General features: G+C 40.4%; 1 protein-coding gene across 13 annotated transcripts in view; it reads right to left on the bottom strand.

The window, feature by feature from the left end:
- ZMIZ1 (zinc finger MIZ-type containing 1) overlaps positions 1-21,541 on the bottom strand; it is a 334,738-nt gene that overhangs the window by 79,086 nt on the left and 234,111 nt on the right. Inside the window, exon 1 of one of the 13 annotated variants that reach the window (XM_072931007.1) lies at positions 12,638-12,966. The exons of 8 other annotated variants lie outside the window; for them this stretch is intronic. In XM_072931007.1, the coding sequence (XP_072787108.1) occupies positions 12,638-12,668 (31 nt within the window). In that variant the 5' untranslated portion in view covers positions 12,669-12,966. Of the gene's footprint in view, positions 1-11,192; positions 11,752-11,778; positions 12,320-12,637; positions 12,967-21,541 lie in introns of those variants that run through there. 4 more of the 13 variants (XM_030275910.4, XM_030275911.4, XM_030275913.4 and 1 more) reach the window with 4 other exon arrangements.

Consider the following 21,541-nt stretch of genomic DNA (forward strand, 5'->3'; position numbering starts at 1 on the left):
TATCAGAGAATTGTTGATGTAGTAGCCTTTTCTTCTCCTGCATTTTTCCTTTTTTCCCTGCTTATTTACAGGTGTGTTAAGTCAGAATACAGGTATATTCTATTTCCTACACAGATGAAGCTATCTTCCTGCTTTTAAGAGAGAAATTACCATTACTGCAGGAAATCTGATTGCGGATTATTTCACTGCTTGAGACACTACTTGTACGTAGATGTTACAACTCATGCAGTATGAAAGACAATTTTCAATCTCTAGTGTAATTATGAAGAAAAGGAGAGTTAAGGACAGACCACAAATATCTTGATCATCAATGAAATCTGCAACAGAAGCTTCTGGAGACAGCCACTTGGATATTTTTTTCCCCCTTGGATCCTTTGATTCATGCAAAACTGATCTCAAAACAGATTACAAAAACAATGAAAATACATATGGGAAAACTCAGCTGTATACCACAGTTTTAGATGGTGACAACTGGTAACATTTCTTTAAAATGCCTCGGTCTGTTAACAAACTAAAGCTCTCTGAAGAAGACTTTGAAAAATTTGCCAAATACTATGAGTGAAACCGTACAACAGCTTGAAATGGCATTAATTAGAAGGGTGGTTCACAGTGGTTCCACAGATAGAAAATTGAGAGCCACAATCACCCTTCAGTTTAAAGGTAACAAGCACTACTTAGAGGGAATTTTTTAAAAAATTAACAGCTGTTTGACATGCTTTGTGAAGATCAACAAATACAGAGACATTTCAGTGAAGAGACAATGAATAATAAATATTACTTTCACACTAAGACATGAACTTCCATATTGCAGTCAGACATTTTGACAGTCAAAGTACTGCACAAACACAGGCACAGAAGCAAAATGTTAGGGGAAAGTGCCATTATGTAAACACAGAGCATAAAGAAGGCAGAACTGAGCTGCAGAGGGATTACTTAGGCTACTATTAGGACTCCACTGAAACACGAAATCTTGAACTCTCATAAAGTATTGTTTTATGATCAGCCTCTACTTCATTCAAATAAATTCCCTCATTTCAATCTCCCTGATGCCTTGTGCAATTTGTACATCCTTGAAACTGATGAGATGGCTGGAAAACCAAATGCCTATTTCAAGTGAAGTGTCTGTCACCCATTATTTTGGATCACTTGGCCAAAGTCTGAGTGCTCACAGGCACATGTGCTCTGACTACAAGGAGACATACAATTGAGAAGTAGGATGCTCAAAGTAAAGAAACCAGTACCAGAAACCATTACAACTAAGAATCAACACTGAGGATTAAATAACCTAAACACAGGCAGAGCTCCCATTTTTCAGTGCATCAGCTTTGCTTCACTTGACACTAAGAAGAAAACAGCAGGGAATCAGGACTGGTATATCTGGCCACTGTGGAAAGCTGCTTGTCTGAGTGCACAAACTGTTTTCCTTGTTGTTTACTAAAAAATTATTTAAAAATAGGCATGATGTCTTTGCAATCCAGCTAAATAAACCACAGTAAGTACTGAAAGAAGACATTCATTGTTCCTCATTTTTTTCACCCATTATCACACCTTTGTCATGACAGTAGAAATAGCAACAGTTCAGGTACTTCCTCTTAGAACAGCTAGACAACCCTTAAAACATTAATTTCCCAGGAGGCAGAAAGAATCCCAAATTTTCATGAACAGGCATTTGCTGTCTGAGACGGGTCCTTCTCCCCTCCCTCCACTAAGAAACAGTTGTAATCTACTTTGTACCTTTCTGAAACGCTGTGGACAATTACACAGAGAAAGAAAAGTCATTCACGTCTGACACTCATGTCCCAAGAGGAGCACAGAAAGAATACCTGTCTTGCCACAAGTGCATTGTTTTTGCATCTGCTAGCAACAACTGATGAGATCATTCACCAGACTGTCATGAAGTAAAAATATTAGCCATCAATATACTCAAGCTCTTGGATCAGAAGAGACAGCCCATCTCATGACACTCACCAGGGCTGCCTGATGACAGGTTTCATTCCTACATCTCCATTTCTCCTGCTTAGTAGTGGGTGTCCTGGGAGGTTCTTGAGATTTTTATATCAAAAACAAACAAAAAAGAGGTATACACCTGTAGGAAAATCAGGATTTCAGAGCATTCCAATTCAGGATTTGGTACTGAGTGCAATTTTTCTAAAAACTGTAGCAGGAGTTACTTTTTGGGGGATGGGTATTTGTCTATTTGTCCTCCTTACCCAAGAGGCCAATTTATTCTAGCATCTATCCCAATTAAAGTCACCTCAGAAAACCTAATGTATTTTTAAAAATTAATTTTATTTATGGGCTAATGCCTGCACGAAGTTTAGCAGCAGGAACCACTTTATTTACCTTGCTTGATTATGCTATACAGGAAGAGTAAAAATGTAAAAAAAAAAAAAAACAAACCAAAACTTGCTGTAATATAAGGGCTTTTCCTTGCAAAAGAAATGGCTGCTGCATGTTTCCCTCTATCCCATATGCAGTAAGTCTCAAATAAGATAGCATTTTATTTGCTTTATTTTGGAACAGCATTTTATTAGCTTTATTCTCTTTCCTTACCTTGCATCACCCTGGTGGTGGTAAGAAACTGAGTCTGCATGGCACTATTTCAGAAGCCAAAGTTGCATCACTCCTCAAAAACAAAATAGCATTTAAAATGTGCAGTAACTTAAAGAAATGGCTCACACAGAACCACTTCACAAAGACTGCTAAGAAGTGAGGCTCAGGAGTCAGGCACAGAAGAGGTGACCTGGCAGACCTGGCCACAGGCTGCATGCAACACGGTCAAACTGCCTCCCCATGGTGTATTTCCATTTCTGTTGGATATAATACATGTAGTATCTCTCTGCTGATTAACTTGTAGTGTGAATGACCACCAGGCACTGTGTTACAATCACAGGGACACCGCTAAAATGCTATAAAACTATTTTCAGCATTTCCACAGGTAACTGAAAACCAACTAGCAAAAGGTAAACCATTTCAAAATCTTGTACTATCCTCTGCTCAGATTAAAGGACATGTGGCAAATATGAGTAACTGCAGTCTTACTGTCCTTCCTACATTCACTCTCCAGAGGACATTCATTTCCAAAGGTTTTGGTTCAGCACCTTCTGTGAGCACTTTGTTGAGTCCAACCTCCCCCGAAGCAAGCCTGACATTCCCTCCTGACTTGTGCCAGCCCTCAGTGCACATCGGCTGATTCAGGCACAGAACAAAGCATCCTTATGTCCTTACTCAAAGAAACAAGTTCTCACAGAAATATCTGCAGACTTTAATCTACAAGTGCAAGAGAGTGAAAATAAAAAATTAAAAAGGTTATCTGGGATAGAACTTAAGATACTCCTCAAAGATGTCAAGGAAATTAATTTTTTTCCTCCCCTTGCCCTCCCCCAGTTTTAGAAGTATTAACAGGAAGTAAAACCAAAACAGGCAAGTAAAACCGCTTCAGCCAGGTCAAATGTGTGTTGAAGCAAAGGTAAGGAACCACTTAAAGCTCTCACAGGATTATAAGCCCCTTTGACAGGTCTGATAATTTTAAAGGCTTAATTCCATTACAGTATCTGGCAGCCTGCAAGGGCACAGGCTACTAACCATAGGCCGCCAGGTCACAATAGATGCTGACAGAAAACATTAAAGGTTAAGTAGGATGTAAGACCATAAAACATTTCAAGCTGCACAGTGCCAGCAATGTTAACTATGGAGCTGTTTGAGAGGAGAAAACAATGGCTGAGTCTTGCCCCACCTGCAGTTCCCTAGCAGAATCAAGTGGCCAGGAGGGCCAGCACAGGCCATGCTCCCATGACATGAAAATCTTTTTGGCTGCGTCAAAGCCGAAGTTTCCTATCTTACAACTCAAGGTGCAAGATCAGATTAATTAAACTGAAGAAAACATAGGCACACAAGAGATTTCACTAGTCCTCTTCTGGCAAATGCAGCAAGCAGCTGCAGCTGGCAGCAGCAGCCGTGCCACATAGGAGCAGCGGGGCTGGGAGCATCCTGGCAGCCCAGGTCAGGCAACCTGCAATTGCCTCTGTGCAACAGTGGAACAATCTGAGCACTGCTCAGATTCTTACTGTGATGAAGATCTAAGCCAGCAGTTAAAACAATTTAGCAAGAAACAGTAATTTTGCCCTCAATACCCCACAAAACTTACTCAAGCGCTGCAGTGTAACCACTGCAGGTGGCAACACTTGCTTCAACTCCCCCTGAGAGTATTTATGCATCTTACACATGCAGTTAAAGCTCCAATATGTAATTTGGATTGCTCACTCTTGAGGGGTGTCTAGATACAGCAACAACAGCCATAATCACAGAGTTAATCTTATTTCAGCCACTAAATATGAAACCTAATATTTGACATTCCAAATTAGCGGAAAGAAAGGTAATGCATAAGTCATTGCCTGTGTGCAAGGAAGAGGCTTGAAAACTGCTCTCTTCTCCATATTGTCTTTCTACAAGGCACTATGAGAATATACACAGATCTTCTGCTTTTTCTCTTCTCTATGCAAAAGAGCTCCCCTGAATTACATCTATCTGGATAATAAATTGCCAATACCACAAACAATTAAATTAGAAGCAGTTCAAAATGTAAGGGGGTGGGAGCTGACTACTGACCAAATCTGACATACAAATAGCCTGCTAATTTGTCAGCAAGCCAAAATAAATGGAATGGGCTGGCTACAGGTGCAGGTAAACGCCTCAGAAATAGACATCAATAAATCATTTAGCTCTCTATAACATTTTAGATTACAGTCATTTAACAAGAAGGACATTTTTGCCTTTGCAACATGATTCATGAGTGCTTCAAGTGAGTAATTTAAAGTCAGCACTTAAGATGGGACTTTAAAACTTCCATTTTTTGATCTCCTATAACCTACTCTTAACTTAGCAAATATTATAAACTGTATCCTATCCTCTGTTCTGCTTATCGCAAAATATAAAATCCAATATTATGGGGTATTGCACACTAATGATCAACTCTCCAAAGTCCCAAACTCTCTCTGTGAGAGAATTAATCTCCCTGATATTTTTTGTAGAGACAAAGAGGAAGTTTGCTGCATGTCAGGCAAGCCAGACAGCAAACATCCTTGTTTTACTAGACGTGTCTACATAGACAGAAACATGATAGAAAGAGTGGGTCATCACATATTGTAAATGTGCTCCTTGCAAATAAAAATCACTTGGTCCTCATAATGTTCCATCTCAAGTACTTCTTCAAAAAGCCAGCCTACAAATAACTGTTCTGTCTGCTCAAAGACACATTTGAGGGGCTGTGTTTCTATCAAAATGATACAAGGGGTCTCAAACAGTAACAGACAAATGCTTAACTGCATGTTCTAAAGGTCAGTCTTGTACAAAAACCAGAAACACAATATACACAAGGACCATCTATGCTTCTATTTTGCAAAGATCTTAAAAGTATATTTACAAGTTGTAAAGTCATTAAGTAAAAAAAATAAAATCTTCCATTACTAGTGGACTAAGACGATATATAAATTTACATGAACGTTTGTTTCTAACCTGATTCTACTGCAACTTTGCTCTAATGAAGAGTACATTTTGACAGACACAAATTACTTCAAGGACCTTGGAGGTAAATCAGCCCATTAAGGAATTACAGTATTTCTACCCCAAGAAATAGTTAGAAAACATATATAACCATTTGGAAATTGGGCTGAAACAGGACAATTTAGTAGTACTCGTCTATGTGGAAGACAACTGTCTTCTGAGTTTCTTACAGCCTAACCTCTCAATTGCCCTGTTGCTGGAAAAACAGTAGGAATGCAAAGATGTACAGGAATATGAAGAACTGCTGGTTATTTTCAAAAATATGGTTTTCCATTACACCTAGCATAGGAGGAGTTTTTACACACAACTTCAGATGACAGCCAGGCACGTTGCCAAACACGCATTATAAACTCGAGCTAAACAGCCAAATCAGGAGAGAACCCCAGTTCAGCACCATAGTTCACTTAGGTGCTCCCAAACTTACTGAAAAACACAACCAGTGTGACACAAATCTGCAGAGTATCTGCCTGAGCAGGAAATCTGGAGTTAAAACTACTGACAGCAGCAAAATGAGAAGGCTGAGAAGTATCTGCAGCAGACCTCGCTAACAGAACCAGGGAGACCTACAAGCTGCTCAAGGCAGTCAAATAACAGCCTGTGATCAATAGGAGCAAATACTGCTGGCAGATCAAGCAGGATCAAGACTACATAAGCCACTGCAATCTGTATGAATAAGTAAATCATGACAGGCTCCTCTGAAAGCCATGCTGTTAGGCTGATGCTTGAAAACCTTAACTTTCTAAAACAGTTGGATAGTGTCAGTAGATAAGACAGTAAAAGTACTGTTAACACCCTTCTTTCAAGTCTGGCCTGGTATATGGATAAGTAACTGGCACTAAGTGACACAACATTCCCTCCCCAGTATTTTTTTCTTTTCCTACTACATACTAATGAAGAAATAAGGCTGCTAATAAATGTTAAATATATTAAACGACAAAAGTAAACACCAGGTCAGTAAAACTGATTAGCATAGCTAACTGAGAACTGAAGGGAGTCTGTGACAAACTCCTGTTAGCTCTCCCTGTTACCTACTTAGGTTGACTACGACAAGGTAGTCAGGAATAAGTAAAGGAGTGCTTTTTATGAGGATCCCAGTTCTTCCAGTCTGCCCTAGTTCTGCTTCTACTGAAGTTCTACTCACTTTATTTGTAACTAAGTTAGGTCAGGATGATTTTGAAAATCCAGTACAGATAGTTTCAATGATAAGATTGTGAAAGAATGAACCTCTCCAGGTACTGTAACATTATATCCAAGCAACATTCTAACAAGCTTGTATTCAGCAACAATTGTGGGATTTTGTCTGCTTCCAGGATATCAACAGAGAGGCCAGCTTGCCTACCTCCTGAAACTTAATTTAATAGACGCAAGGGGCACTGAGGAGGTATAAAAACCACAAACAACTAACAACAAAATTCAGTTTGAGGATTAGAAGTTTATAAACAAACATTAAGGATTACTCATCAAAATGTTGAGAGCTGTACTTTAGTTACAACAAACAACAAGAATTAGGAGCTTAGCTGGCTGTCAAAACATTTTATTGGTACTAATAAAGACAACTGAGAACAAAATTAACTTTTTTTTTTTTTTTTTTATGAAGTAGGTAAAACTGTCATTGGTTGTACTGAATTACTGTCAATAGAATGAACCCAAACAACCTAAGTTTTAGGATTAGTAACACACAAACATTCCAGAGAATATTTAAGAACGATCCAGGTCAAGAACTGAAGAAATGTATAGTATTTACTAGAGGTGGGCTGAGTGGCAGCCTTCTACACTACTGAAGTAATTACTGTCCCAATGTCACTTATTTTTCTTTATAACTATACTTTGTCTTGATTTTAAGGAGAAAATTCTTCAAGTAACTTTCAATTAAAAACAGGAATAAAAAACCTGTCTGTGATCTTTCTGGGTTTCTCTTGCTTCCTTACTGAATTGTCAGTGAAAGCCAGACTGTCTGGCTGCTTTCCCTCAATGATAAATGGATAGACACACTTCCCCCATGCCTTGAAAGCTATTACTGCTTTGCTTTACTGTGCATTGGTGTACCTCTCACAATTAGTGAAACAGCCATTTCATTCGAAGACTAGCTCATCATTTTACATGCTGGTTTAAAAGGCTTTGTTCAGTAACTTCAAATTGTTTTTAGTTACTTCTAAAGCAATTGTTTTATATACCAAAACATTGTTTTGATTCAGCATTTTATAAGAAGGTATACCCCTTAGAATTTTGGTTCCTATCCTGCTGTTAGAAGAGCCAAATGATATTAACTTAATATATTCTTTCAAGTGTGTTAACTTTTAGCTATTTTTAATTAATTTATTTTTTGTTTTGCTTACTTCAAAGAAACAACCAGTAACACCATACTACAGTGAATCACATGTCATGTTTACTGGTTTATTTCACAGAACTTTCTGGTTTCCTCTGGAAAGGCAGTACAAGGAAAACAAACTCTAGGGAATTTAGTGGACAGACAGTGGGGTCATTTGATACATGATTTTTTAAAAAAAAAGCCTCTGGATATGTCTCTGCTGTGTCCTGCAAGGTACCAGAAGCAGTGAAGCATCTGCTCAGCCTGCACAGCTCTCCACATGCCCAGCAAGGCTTCAATTAGATCACCCAGCTCTACTTGCACAGCTCTGAACAGCAATGCAGCAATAGCTGAGCAGTGCTGGGAGGAAGCCACTTTGCCCCACCTTTTTTTTTTCTTGAGCAAAATCCTTGCTGTCCAGCTGCTTACAAGCAGTTTCATGGCAGTCTGTTAGGAGCAGCTTCTGTTTGTTCCACCCAAGAGAAACCAGAAGTTCCCCTAGCCAGAGCAGCCTCAGAGGAAGGTATTTCCTGTGGCACTCTGTTTTCCAGCTGAGAGGAACCAAACCACAGAGCGTCTCCACTGAGATCTCTGGAATATAATTTAAACAATGCTTCACACGATAAGGTATTGGGGTTATTTGGTTTCTGCTGGTTAGGTCCTACCCTGATTAGCTCTTTTAATATTGTTAAATATAATCTACAGTCTATTCTTTTGTTACGTGGAAAAAAGTCATGGTTGTGCCATCCCATAGAGTGACAGCTTCCTGATGACTTCACTCTAATGATTTCTGGTCACTGTTGATCAGCAATATCCCTTTTGCTGATGTAATGGTCATGAGAAAGCAGCCTTGCATTGTCACAGTCCCAGTGACAACTGAGGATAACGTGGGAACTTCTGTGTCCTCAGCTTACCTCATGACATAGAAAAACACTGTTCTCTTGTCTTAGTTACACATCTTGTAATTGCAGGGACTTGGGGCATTGGATTCAGAGACTGTCTTGAACTAATTGCTGTACTAACTCTTATGGCAACAGCAAGCCTGTTTTGCCAGACTATTCTCTCTAAACTATCTCACTGTAATTAATACAGCACCTGTTACTACAACAACAAATTGTTTATTCATTGAGCCTAAGTATTCTCTATTTTTCTCTCATTGCTGGTTTGCATGCTCTGCTTCTTTGCTTTGTAACCAACAGCTGTCCCCTATCCACTACATGTGGACAACTTTTCTTGATGTTCCTGGAGCATTCATCCAGCATAAGGGTCCCAGGACTAAATGCTACTTTCAGCACAAGTAATACCAAGAGAGCGCACGTGTTTCACTGAAATATGAACACAGCAACATTTCAGCCAGGATCACAGAGACATTGACAAGCACAGCTTTGACATTTGTACCCATTCTACTACAATCTACACAAGATTAAAGGCTTATGACTGTGTTTCAAATCTCTCTTATGATCAGTATTTTCAACTGCTAACATGAAACTGTACTTCACTCATTCAGATGACTTCTTTACTAGTGAAATTTCACTGCATTTGCAGATGTAATTCCCCAGGGATTTTCTGATGGTTCCTCCAGAAAAGGGTAAAAGTGGGGTGGGTGGGAATCAAATCAATGTTAAGTAGTTTTTTAAATCAAACTTTGACCATAAATTTGATACCAAGCCTTTGGTAACACTCTTATGTTCATTTAAACTGGAGCATTACTGAGTTCTACTGAAATAAATTTACATAAACCCAAACTTTTGTTCACATGTTCTATTGCACTTTAGCTGCCACCTCAAATTAAACGCTAAGCTAAAAGAGGAACAAAATTCTGCTAAGCAGATTCGTGACAGCATGGAGAAACAGGCTTCTTCTCCACTCAGAGGCCCTTCAACTCATGATTACATGCTGATGATTACTTTATTACCAATATAACTGTAATAAACTTCTAACTTGAACAAAAACTACAGGAAGTATTAGGCTACGTAGAGCAATTTTAGCTGGATCTCAGTTTTATGTACTTCCAATTCCAAGTAGTGTTCAGTCATGCTAATTGCTTTTCTTAGGTCAACCCAGCCTAATGACCTGGTTAGCTTAACCTGAGATATGACTTCTCGAAAGAAACTGTCTCCACAGTAACTTTTCATTCTAAAATCTACAGATTTGCAGAATGAACAATGTCTTCTAGAGTATTATGAGCCAAGGTAAGTTGTCATAAATGTGGGCTCAATTTAACCAGTTCACCATGAGATGTCTACAAACAGTGTTTATTTCATGAATGATGACAGAGAGTAAGGGATTTTTAACTGGATCTTGTAATGGGCTCACTTAAACTCAGGACAAGCGGTTTGCATGACTGAAGTCACAACTTGTTTTGACAGTGGCTTTATTGGGCCCAAAATCATTGATGCTACTTTATGCAAAGTCAATTTTACCTTACACAGCGATTTTACCAATTCAAAGAGCTGTTATCTACAACAGCAACCTCTCTTCCCCCAACAGACTGTGCTGTCAACATTGAATTGCAAACACTGAAGCTGTATAGATCCTTTACATTTTGTTTTTGGAAAACATTGATATATGATATTTTATCCAGTTTTTAGATACTATTTGCATTAAACCAGCTAACTAAACTAAGCAATAAAACTAACGTCCCAAATTCCAGTCTGGTGTCACTAGTTTGAAACTTTCTGAAAACTCCTTAAATCATATGCAAATTAAATAACCTTTTTCGTTTTTACAAAGGAAAAGAATAAACAAGACACTTGTTACTGCTCAACATAAGGGGGAAAATACTTGTCAACTGGAATACCCGAGACTGTCATTGATACCAATACTACTTTGAGATCTTCTATGAAAGCACTCGCCACAGATGTGAGTTCTTCATGGCAAGGTCTTTATAAAGACAGCAAAAATGAAATGGTGGCAGCAGTATTGTCACTGCTGTTTGCAGAACAGCTTGTCACGTTCTGACAGTGCCAGACAGGCTAAAGTTGCAGGAAAGGCCACTGATAATTGGCGTTGCCTTTTGGCTGTGTGACTGCAGATGCAGCGAGCAAGGCTGCTGCGCCCGCCGCGGGCTGAGCCGCGGGGCAGCGGCGGGCAGGGCCGAGCCGGGCAGAGCCGGGCAGGGCAGGGCCGGGCCGGGCAGAGCCCGCTGCCAGCGCTGCCAGCCCCGCGCCGCCGCTCCCACAATGCGGCCGCTCCCGCACACGCACGGAGACACCCGCACACACGGGCACGCACACGGCACGGGCTCTCCCGGGGCCAAGGCGCTCCCGCACACGGCCCCGCTCCCGCACGCACGGCCGCCGCCCCCCCGGAACCAACTTACCCCCGAGTTACATCCCATTCACAAGCCTGGGCTTCCTCTGCCGCCCCTCCTCTGCGCGCCTGCCTCTGCTGCTGCAGAGAGGCCACATATGTCTGCAAACACTTCTAGGCAGAAACCAGCCAGTGCAGAACAAAGACAGCCGGGGTTGCCTTCATCTCGGCACAAGGCAGCCAGTAGCTATTTTCAAGCTTGTTCGCTCTCCCCCTCTGAGGGCACCCTGCTCTGTTTCTCCCTCTCTCTCTCCTCTTTGCCTGTCCAGCTACTGCACAACACGCATCAATTATTCATTGCTTGTCTCCCGGTTTCCAGGCAAAACCAATCACAGATGGAGCCTTGCTAATGGGCTCATGCCGTACTTGCCAACAGGCTATTTGTGCTCAAGCTACAACCCTCTAGAGACAATAAAGAGAATCAGGTTAAGCTTTAAAACTTCACACGTACGCGAACAGACCTAAAACGGCGATAGACATGTAAGCATCCCTATGACATTGCTTAGGAGTACATCTTCGGCACACAGCATGGCAGAAGGCTGCTGTAAATCTTCCGAAAGGGTTTTAAGAAAATCAAACACTCAGAAAAATCTCACCTCAGCTGCATGTTACTGATATTGATGGTTCTCTTTTCTGTCTCTAGTGATCCATGTCTTGCTTTCCCATTACACAGAGAGGTATGTCCTTCTCTCATTCTCGTGCACACACGCGCACACACACACACACAGCCACTTTGCCAGAAGGAAGAGAGAGAAAGAGAGGAGGAAAAAAAAAAACCACCCAGGCAGCTCACATTTCAAACTTGCAAGGAGGGGTGGTGCTTAAAACGCTAGGACAAAGCCTCTGTCTCTGGCACCCAGTCAAAATACTAAAATAAATCCCCTCGATCAATTAATTGGAAACAACACTTGTTCGAGCCCGCGTAACAAACCATTAAGGGCACCGGGGCTGAAAAGTCTTGCGATTTGGGAAATCGTGTACCCTTGCTTCCCCCCTACCCTGTTTGCTGAATGCTGTTGACTAAATCCATCAAACTAGTCATGCTAATTAGCGTCCAGGGCAGCCTCGGCGGCGGAGCAGCGCCCGGGGCGGGCGGCCCCCTCGGCCGGGAGTTTCCTTCCGGACCGGCCGCCGCCCCGCGCCGGGCGGGAGGTACCGGCGGGCGGGAGGTACCGGCGGGCCGGAGGTACCGGCGGGCCGGGCCGGGCCGGGCCCGGGCGGGCCGGCGGGGGAGGTCCCTGGAGCGGCGGCGCCGGCTGCGGGCCCCAGGGCGCCCCAGCGCTCCTGCTCGGCGGAGCGACGGGCGCCGTCCCTCCGCCGCCAGGGGAAACTGAGGCAGACGGGCGGGGGCTGCGGGCTGCCACCGGAACCGCTGTCACCCGAACCGCTGTCACCTGCGGGACAGCCCAGCCCGGGCAGGTGCCTTGGGCTGTGTTTGCGAGTTCAGGTCTTCACCTTTGCCGGCCGCGCTCTGCTCCCGAGCCATCACCCGTTCCCACGCCACTGCCAGTTCAGGGCTGCCCACGGCAGAGTTTTAAACATGTCCAGCTGTGCCTGCGGTGGTCAGCGTTTCAACTGACAGTCCCGAAGGGGGAAAAAAAAAAAAAAAGGCAACAAACAATCAACCCCCAGGAAGCTAATGTGACAATTCTTTGCTGGCTCTCAAAGGGAAAACTGGCAGTTTAAGTTGTGGCCAGCCGAGCACCAGCCTTTTCCTGCCACCCTCCGCGGTGCAGAGCCACTTCCTTCCCCGCACAACCTGCACAAAGGCACCTCCACCTCTTAAAGGCGCACCCGGCCCTCTCGCATTGAAGCAGCCGCCAGGTTCCAGCGAGAAACAAAACAAAATACAAACAATAAAAACAAGAGGACTTGAAAAACATACTGTCTTTCCAGCAAAATTCTTTTCAGTGAAAAAACGGCCCCAGCTTCCCTTGCCATGCTTACAGTCACTTAACTGTGCTTCCCAAATACCTCAGCAGAGTTGGCAACATGACAGATCGGAGCAGCAAACTATCACAGATATCAAAGAGCAGCTCTTCTCTGAAAAATGATTCCACAAAAAAGCATTGTCAGATTTCATGTACTTTTTTTTTTTCCCCTCAGGGAATCCACTGCAAGCAGGTAAGAGTAATGTGTGCTCTCACTTAACTTCCATTCCTGTGTAGGATCTCAAGGTCAGCCTGTCAGACAGGGTTATTTCTTTCTTTCCACAGCCATCAGACCAAGCATAACTGCAAACCAAACCCTCCACACTTTGTGCAATCTTAGAGCTGCTCAAGTGTGGCTAAAGGAACACTTCACAACAACACAGCTGCTACAGGTGGTCCAGGGTCCAAAGTCTGTACAGCTTGGGCAAGCCTTCAGCCAGGTTCTCATAGATGCAGGTGGACCCATGGGGCTGCTGTAACAAACTTTTACACAAAATATAGTTTCCCTTGCAGTTGGTCAAATTTCAGATTCAGTCACATGGAAGAAAAGTACAGAGCCTCATACAATTTTTTCATTGCCTTTCCGAGTAGACAGATCATTAAGGAGATGTAAATTATACAGCTAGACTGGCAGAATAGATATAGGAAGCACAAGTTTTAGGGGACTGTCGAAGCATTCAGACTTGGTGGATGTGAATGAAATTGATAATTTCTCTAAAGTTGCACGAATTCTTGATCAAATTAACATTTCTGTACTTGTTTCAGGTTTTACTGCATTTACAGAGTTTTCACAATTCATAAGCTATCATGGTGTTTTTTCATATTTTGACAAAGCACATGAAGCAGCAACAAGAAAGCATCAGGTGGTAGTGAGGTCCCAGATACTGAGACTGGCGCCTTTCTCATACAAGCCTCGATTAAGTTATTTTCTGAGAGTGAAAAGTAATTTTATTTTTTCTGTAGAGAAAATACATTCCCCAGTATCCTATGTTTTTTTTCTCTACCTACTGTCATAAGTAGTATCTCTCTGCAATTAAATGGCTCTTTCTAGTGTAACAGTGTAAGTTTCTCTTTTAAAGCTGCCTGTCTTTCAGAGGAAGTGGTTTAGAGTAGACAAATCACTTATCTAAAAATTATGTACTTACTTCTCCTTTGACAAATCTTCAGCAGGTTTCTAATCCCACCCTGCCACTTGAAATATCACTTTCTGTGATGACATTTGAGTCACAGTTGTCAGAAGCATCAGGCTCTGTAGTCAAATGGATTAAATCACACTTCATAGCATGCAGTATTTTGAAGAAGGAGTGGTTTATCATTTGTAGAAATTAATCATAACAGTTTTTTCTCTAGGGCAAATTCCCAACATTTTTAAAGATTACTATGTTTAAGCCCCTCTGACAGCAGTATGTCAAATTACATCACAAGGAAGGTTATTTCAGGCAATAACTATTAACACAACTCACTGAAGACACATACTACTGGGAGAAGCAGGTCTGTACTGGGAAGCACCTTTTTTATGCAGGGGTGGAAGAGCAGTCTCTTTGGCTGTGCTTTGTGTGGCTCTGTTGAGGCCCCAGGGACCTCAGGGTCTGGGGGCGTGCCTGCTGCTGGCTGCTGTCCCATCTCAGCCCCACAGGGGAGGGGAGACAGGTGTTGGTGCTCTACGGGGGGAAAGAGGAGACCCTTACTTGGACCAGCTGTAGGTGATTAAGGAGAAGAGCTGGAAGATTTTCAGAGAAGTCCCTTTTATCTCAAAGTAGGAGGTGATGTTTGTCCGTTTAGCATACGCTGTCAATGCAAAACTATGCTACTGACAAAGTTCCCAAATCTCAGTCCTGTCAGTCACTGCTTGGCACAGAAGCAAACCATGTCCTTGTGGTACTGCTCTTTGCTTTCCATGCCAAGACACCTCTCTGAAGAGTGTATTTTTAAGAAGTCAGAAGCATGTCCTTTAGTTGTGATGATGCAACAGACATGCCCATGGAACACCAATTTTTTATGGTGAACAAGGTAATGATGTGAACACGTTTATATGTTCAGGTGCCTTTGATTGCTCAACACAAACAGCATGATGCTTATCTTCAACTGCTTCAAGTGAGGTAGCCTTTGGGCATAATTCTCACTTCTCTCTTGCCTTGCCTCTTTTTGGTGATACTGCAAAAACTTAATCAAAGAGATCAACACCTGTAACAAAGATGCAGACCACCAACAGCAAAAGAAGGAGAGGCTGCAGAGGAGTGGAGAACAAATCACCCGTTTGGATACTTCAGTATCAAGCAGACTGTACAAGCAGACAGCATCATGTTCTACTGCAACATCATTGTGAGAGGTATGCTGAGAAAAGAGCAGGGAAAGAAAGAATAAATGGGTAAGGAAAATCTCTTCAAGTAGCTGTAATAGCAGTTATTGCCCACTGAGTCATAATATAATCCTTTAGCAATGCAAATTTTCTATGACCAAAGATTTAAAGGTTTATCTCAGGGGCCAATCTTTATTCATATGAGTTTTGCTGCACTGCTGAACACAGCAGGGTAGTTCCTTACAGTATTTGTCTAGAGCAGGTTATTTGCCCAAGAATTAGTTCCCTGGATATGTATATATTTTACTATTGATTCAAGGGATTCAAAAAACTCTTTAGAAGGCTTACAATTACATAGCTGAAATACACAGAATACATGGATCAGTGGCCTTGTCGATTTTTCTTAGTGTTTCACAGTAGGTTGAATCAGTTGAAGCTGTTATAAATCTAAGGGCTGCATCCCAGTAAAAAATCAACCATGTACTTGAAAAAACAAAAATTAAAATCCTTTGCCTCTGCATCAAGTGTCTTTCATGCATAACTAATTTTTACATAATCAAATAAACTCCTTCCAAAAAGACATGTGGAAGAAAAACCCAGTATTTAAAAGCACAGGAAAAAAAAAGACCCTTTCACATGATTGAGTCCTATCCTGTTTAAGAGATTAGTACACTGCAAAGAGTTCTATGAGTAAGGTACATACCCTTTGGCCACCTTCTGCATTAAGCTTTATAAAAAAACGCTAGGGAAATAACAAAAGGTAGTAACACAGCATCTGCTTTTTTGCCTGCTGCCCAGGCAAAAAAGCTTGTGGCCCTTGGTAACTAAATGTTTTGATTAACCCTCTGATCTGAACCTGGGAAAACCAAATGCTGTTTTGGATGCACACAGCAATTGGACTAAAACACTAATAATCTTCTGAATCTTATGCCCTATTTTACTTACAAGACCGTGGACATGTTCATGTTCTTCTTACCCCTGTACAAAACAATACTACCTCAAGCCTCTGCAAAGACTCAGGATAGACTTCTAGGCAGTGTGATGAACACCTCTGTCAAGTGCCAAAATAGGAAAGGGAGATCTACCTTAAGTCCATCTAATAATGTTGCAATTTTCTAATCTCTATTTTCTTCATTCTTTCTTTTGATTTAATGCCTTTACCATGTGCAGAAAACAAGACGATCTATAAAATCACAATGCAAAAAACCACTCAGAAATACACAGAGAAGCCATTCATTATGTTTGTATCTTTGGTTCTCTTCACAGCTATACTTCTATGAAAAACTGTATTAGCAAAAGTAACCAAAGCATGCAGAAATCCAGAACAAAGTACACTAAGGAGAAAAGTCACATCTGTAATGTAGTGTGGCAGTCAGAAGAGAGGCTTTACAGACCTATGAAATCACTGTAGTGATGGGATCAGCTCAGAGTTGTCCCCAGCCCTATTTCACACACAGCAGAGCCACTGCAGCTGCCCCCTCACATCCCAACTTGTTCATCAGGCAATTTTAAAGACTGATACAACTTACCCCACCCGTGGGGTAATTTTAATTATACCTTATTTTAACGTATCTATTTTGTTAGAAATGCTAATGTATGATTTAAAATCTGCTTTCTATGACATGGGAGCTTCATTGTTTTTCTAACTTTTGGATGCTTCTAGTGGAATTCCTTGGTAAACTGGAGCATGGCACAAATGGTTTTCAATGCCCTTTTTTTTTTTTTTTCCAGTGGCTAGGCTAGAGCTCAGGACATCTCTAGCAAATCAGAAAGAAATCAAAATTAACTGAAGCCCTTTCCATTCAACATCCATTTTTTCAGCATGGTCAAGTGGATTTCTAGATTTTCCAGTAAGTTTGGATAAAATATTTCTATACCACATCTTGCAAACTCTTTGATTGTTGTCATGTAGTTTAGACATTTTTAGCCTTCTAACACTTTGTGGGAATATCTGATGAATCATTCTTTAGATTTCAAACAAATCTTTCAGCATTCATATGTTCTGCAAAGTACTAAAAACTTTGTTATAATAAAGCAAGACTTTCAAATGTAATGAGGACTACTACCTCTGTTAGAAAGTTTTAGTATGAACTATAATAAAACATTTTTTCTGCTGCTTTTCAAGATAGTTAATAATATATCCTCCCTAAAAATATTTGGTTTTACTGAGCATATAGCAGAAGACAAACCTCTCCCAAGCTGTGGGTTAATTGGAGCTAAGTGACGATTTTCTTTTATCTTTTCCTTCTAAGCCTTCATATCCAGTTGACACTTCATATCCCAGCCCCATCACAGCAGTGTGAGAAGCTGCTGCTCTGCTTTTCTGGCTCCATTGGAGTTGTCTTCCCCTCTGCATGGGGACCCCTCTTGGTCCCATTTCACCCAGCTGCCTCTACTCCAAAAATGAGTTTGGGAGGAAATTTAGGCTATTTGCTTATATCCTTTTTATTACTACTTTTGAAAACCAATCCACTAATATATGGAAGGTATCAGTTGTAAGAAGGAATATGTGAGACAAACATCCTGAGTGGGACATAAGGGCAGTAAGAAAAGATGTAAAGAGAAGACACGTCCTTCATAACCCTCACAATTTACATTCCATACACAGGAAAGTTCATGACAGAATTTTTTCTCTGTGTTATGAGTGAACTGTGAGAGCATTGAAATGAGAAAGTTGAGATGCAGTGGTGTATTTTTATTTATTTATTTTTAAAAACAACACCAAATGTCACTTTCTTCAAATCAATTGTGGAGTGCAGAAAACCATTGAAAGTGCATTCAGACCTTTCATGATGCCATATCAAACATATGAGGGGTTATATAATAATCAAACTGATAAAAGTCCAAAGTAACAAATTAAAAGAGAAGTTACAAATTGGTGGCTATGCATCACTGTCTTGGAAAGCTTCCATTCTGGAATACAAAGACATTCATCATTTGGAGGCCAGCTCATGCTTCTAGCTTTGTATTTAAACAACCCCGTGTACCATCATCATACACTTTTTATATCAATGTGCCAGAAAGCCATACAGAGTTATTTTTAGAGGACTGTGAGATGAAGTACAGTTTAGCTTGCTAAGTAGCCTAATAAGGCAAAATGCTCTTGGTGAAGACCAAATGCAGTCACTGCTGCTCCTTCCCTCATACTCTAATCAATTTCTAAGAGTGCCCCTTAATTTTTCCCACTTACTGAGGATTTCTGTATTAGCAACAGGATAGAACTAGAGGGAGAGAGGCACTCTTTATAGTTTTCTTGATATCTTATCTTCTTTGATAATCAGAGTGATTGAAGAAAAAAATGAATGGTCTGAAAAGAAAGTGGCTTTGCTCAGAGTTAAAGAGACCTCTTAGTAGACAATAATTTTAAGAGAAACAACAGCTTAACATCAGTTTTTGCTTTCAGAAACTGGCAAACCCAACTCTCAGTCAACTCCAAATACTTCAAGGCCCCAAAGTTTCCAATGGATAAAAAGGACTCTCAGAGAGTATTGGCATGCTTAAACACTAGCAAGAATCTTAAAACTAAAGAAGTTCCCAAATCTACTAGATTACTTATGAACTGAGAAAAATACTCATTTTGTCATGTTAATGCTCGGAGGAGGGTGATAGTTAATGCTAGAGGGGGGTGATTCTGTAACAGTTTATGAGAACAAGATTAAACCCAGCAATTAACACAGGTTTCTAACTTTAGTAATTATTCATATACCTGTTCAGCTGATTATAAGTCATAGCTCCAGGCTGTCTGCCTGCACTGCTAGGACACAGACAGCAACCTTTGCTAAATTGACTCCACTGGCTACGCTCATGCTGCAGGAGCTGTTTTCAAGGACAGATGTACAATGTTATATGGGTAAAGAGAGGAGCAAATTAAAGATGGGTATTCTGTCTGGAAAAGGACTGAAGAACTTGTGTCAGCAATTCTCTACATTAATAGGAACATTGGTTTTTAACCCTTCACTACCTAATACTTAGATATAAAAAAAATTTCCTTATTATATAGATAGCATAACTGCATCTTCTCAAATAAAATAATGAAAATACAATAGTTAAGAACAAAATACAAGGCCACACAAGATAAATAACCATATACCTACATATGGATATAGAGGGATTACATTAAGAGCATTCAATCCTTCTTAAAATGTGCTTCATTTTAAAGCATCATAGCTTGTAGGTTAAATAAGCTGAATATAGTAGAACATGAAGTTACCAGAACAAACTATTACCACACAGAAGCATCACTCACTTTGAGATCACTGACACATACCTGGAACATTCCTACCAAACAGCTACACTCTCATTTTTGTTTTTCTTTTTACCATCTTCTGTATATTTCACTTTAAAGCAGTCTATGTATTTCTTTAAAGGATGCTGAAAGTCTTCTAGGCCTGAGAAATATTTAGCAATACAGCCACAGAAGACAGCCCCGATGCCAGCTCCTACCAAGCACAGACACAGTTCATACTGGCAAGAGGCTATGCCTTATATTGCCCTTATTGGGCTCTCACTGAAATTAAATTTACACTTGAGGGTTTATGTGATACCACTAAAAGAGGACTTCTGGCATGCATATAAACATATCCTATTTTACTAGAGGATTTCCAGCATAGATCTAGCCTACTTTGAGTCCAAGACCAAGTCTACACCTTAGAATATTCAAATTCAAGATCTTCTAATAACTACATCCATCTGTTAAACCATTTACATTCTGATAGAATATGGAGCAATAGTATAGCAATGAAAATATACATAATCTGGAAAACATCCAACAGTATTTAACACTGTTTCTTACTTCTCTCCTGCAACATCCCATGGAGAGTTTCATAGAAGCTGTGCTTTTATGATGCACAGGTACCAGAACAGAATCTTGTCCCAAAAGACACTTTGAAATAGCCTGATCAAGTCTAGAATCCTTCCCCTGTGAACAACAGGAACTATCCTCTTTTTAATCAATATGCATCAGATGAGTCTCTCTGTCCACTGTTATCTTGGTGTGCTGACTGTCCACAGTCAAAAGACTGAGTGTTAAGGATTAAATATTTCACAGCAGAAGCTTTAAAATGGGAAGTTTGATGGCACCTATTTTCTATGAAGCCTTCAAAGTAAAATCGGGAAAACTTGGAATGCTTCCTTAGGCCATAAATGTGGTTTTACTTATTGTTTCATATTTAAATCCACTGTTAAGTAAACATTAGAGTTAAATATATTCTTTGGAAGCTTAACCAGACAACTGTATTTTAATCACTTAATTTCTTTTAATTACTTAAAGTACTTTGAGAACACACACTCAAATATCTCCTCTAATTCAAAAGTTGAAGCGAAAGTTCAGGTGCAGTGAGACCAACTTAAATGAGAGAGTACAATCTGGAGAAGATAAGAAAATGAAATTTTTGGTACTTCAACTTCAGAAAGCATAAGTGGGTCTGATTTTCTGAAAGTGCTAAATCTACTGCTGCTACAAGCATCTTTAACAGATTTTCAGTTCAGCACATCCATGAACTGAGAAACCACAGCTCATTACCACAGCTTTTAACTTTTGGCCAAACAGTCAATGTCAACTCTTCAAACTATTTACTAACTAGTGCACCTTTATAATCAACATTTTCAATTTAAAAGTGCTGGCAGGTTATTTAAGAGAGGCTTAACACACTTCAGTGTAACTCTGTAGGCCACTTATCTGGGTCTGGAGGACTTGCTGATGGAAAAATGCTGTGTGGGGTTTAGAATTTAAAGTCCTGTTACATTTTTTTTCTTAAAGGAGATGTAATATACTTTCACACCGCAACAAAGAAAAGCTAGTAGAGTGAAAGCAAACTGTTTTTACCAAAGTTATGAGAAATAATGTTACAAAAGTTACATTTCTTTTTACTTTAGGCAAGGCATTAGTAAACATATTTACAATAATCAACATTAATAGAAAAAATGATTCTGTTTTTGCTTAAAGATGATTTCTGTGATGAGGTATTAGAAAGACAAACCTTCATGAGGCAGGGACTTTCCAGAAGGAAAGATGAAACTTCCAAGTGCCTCAGATCGCATCAAAACCATTTCTAGTTTCTCATGTATAGAATATCCTCTCCAAATTGCCTTTCTCTTGCTTTGAATCACCTTTACCTCTCTTAAGACATT

The sequence above is a fragment of the Taeniopygia guttata genome, chromosome 6, assembly GCF_048771995.1.
Source record: "Taeniopygia guttata chromosome 6, bTaeGut7.mat, whole genome shotgun sequence".
Lineage (NCBI taxonomy): Eukaryota > Metazoa > Chordata > Aves > Passeriformes > Estrildidae > Taeniopygia > Taeniopygia guttata.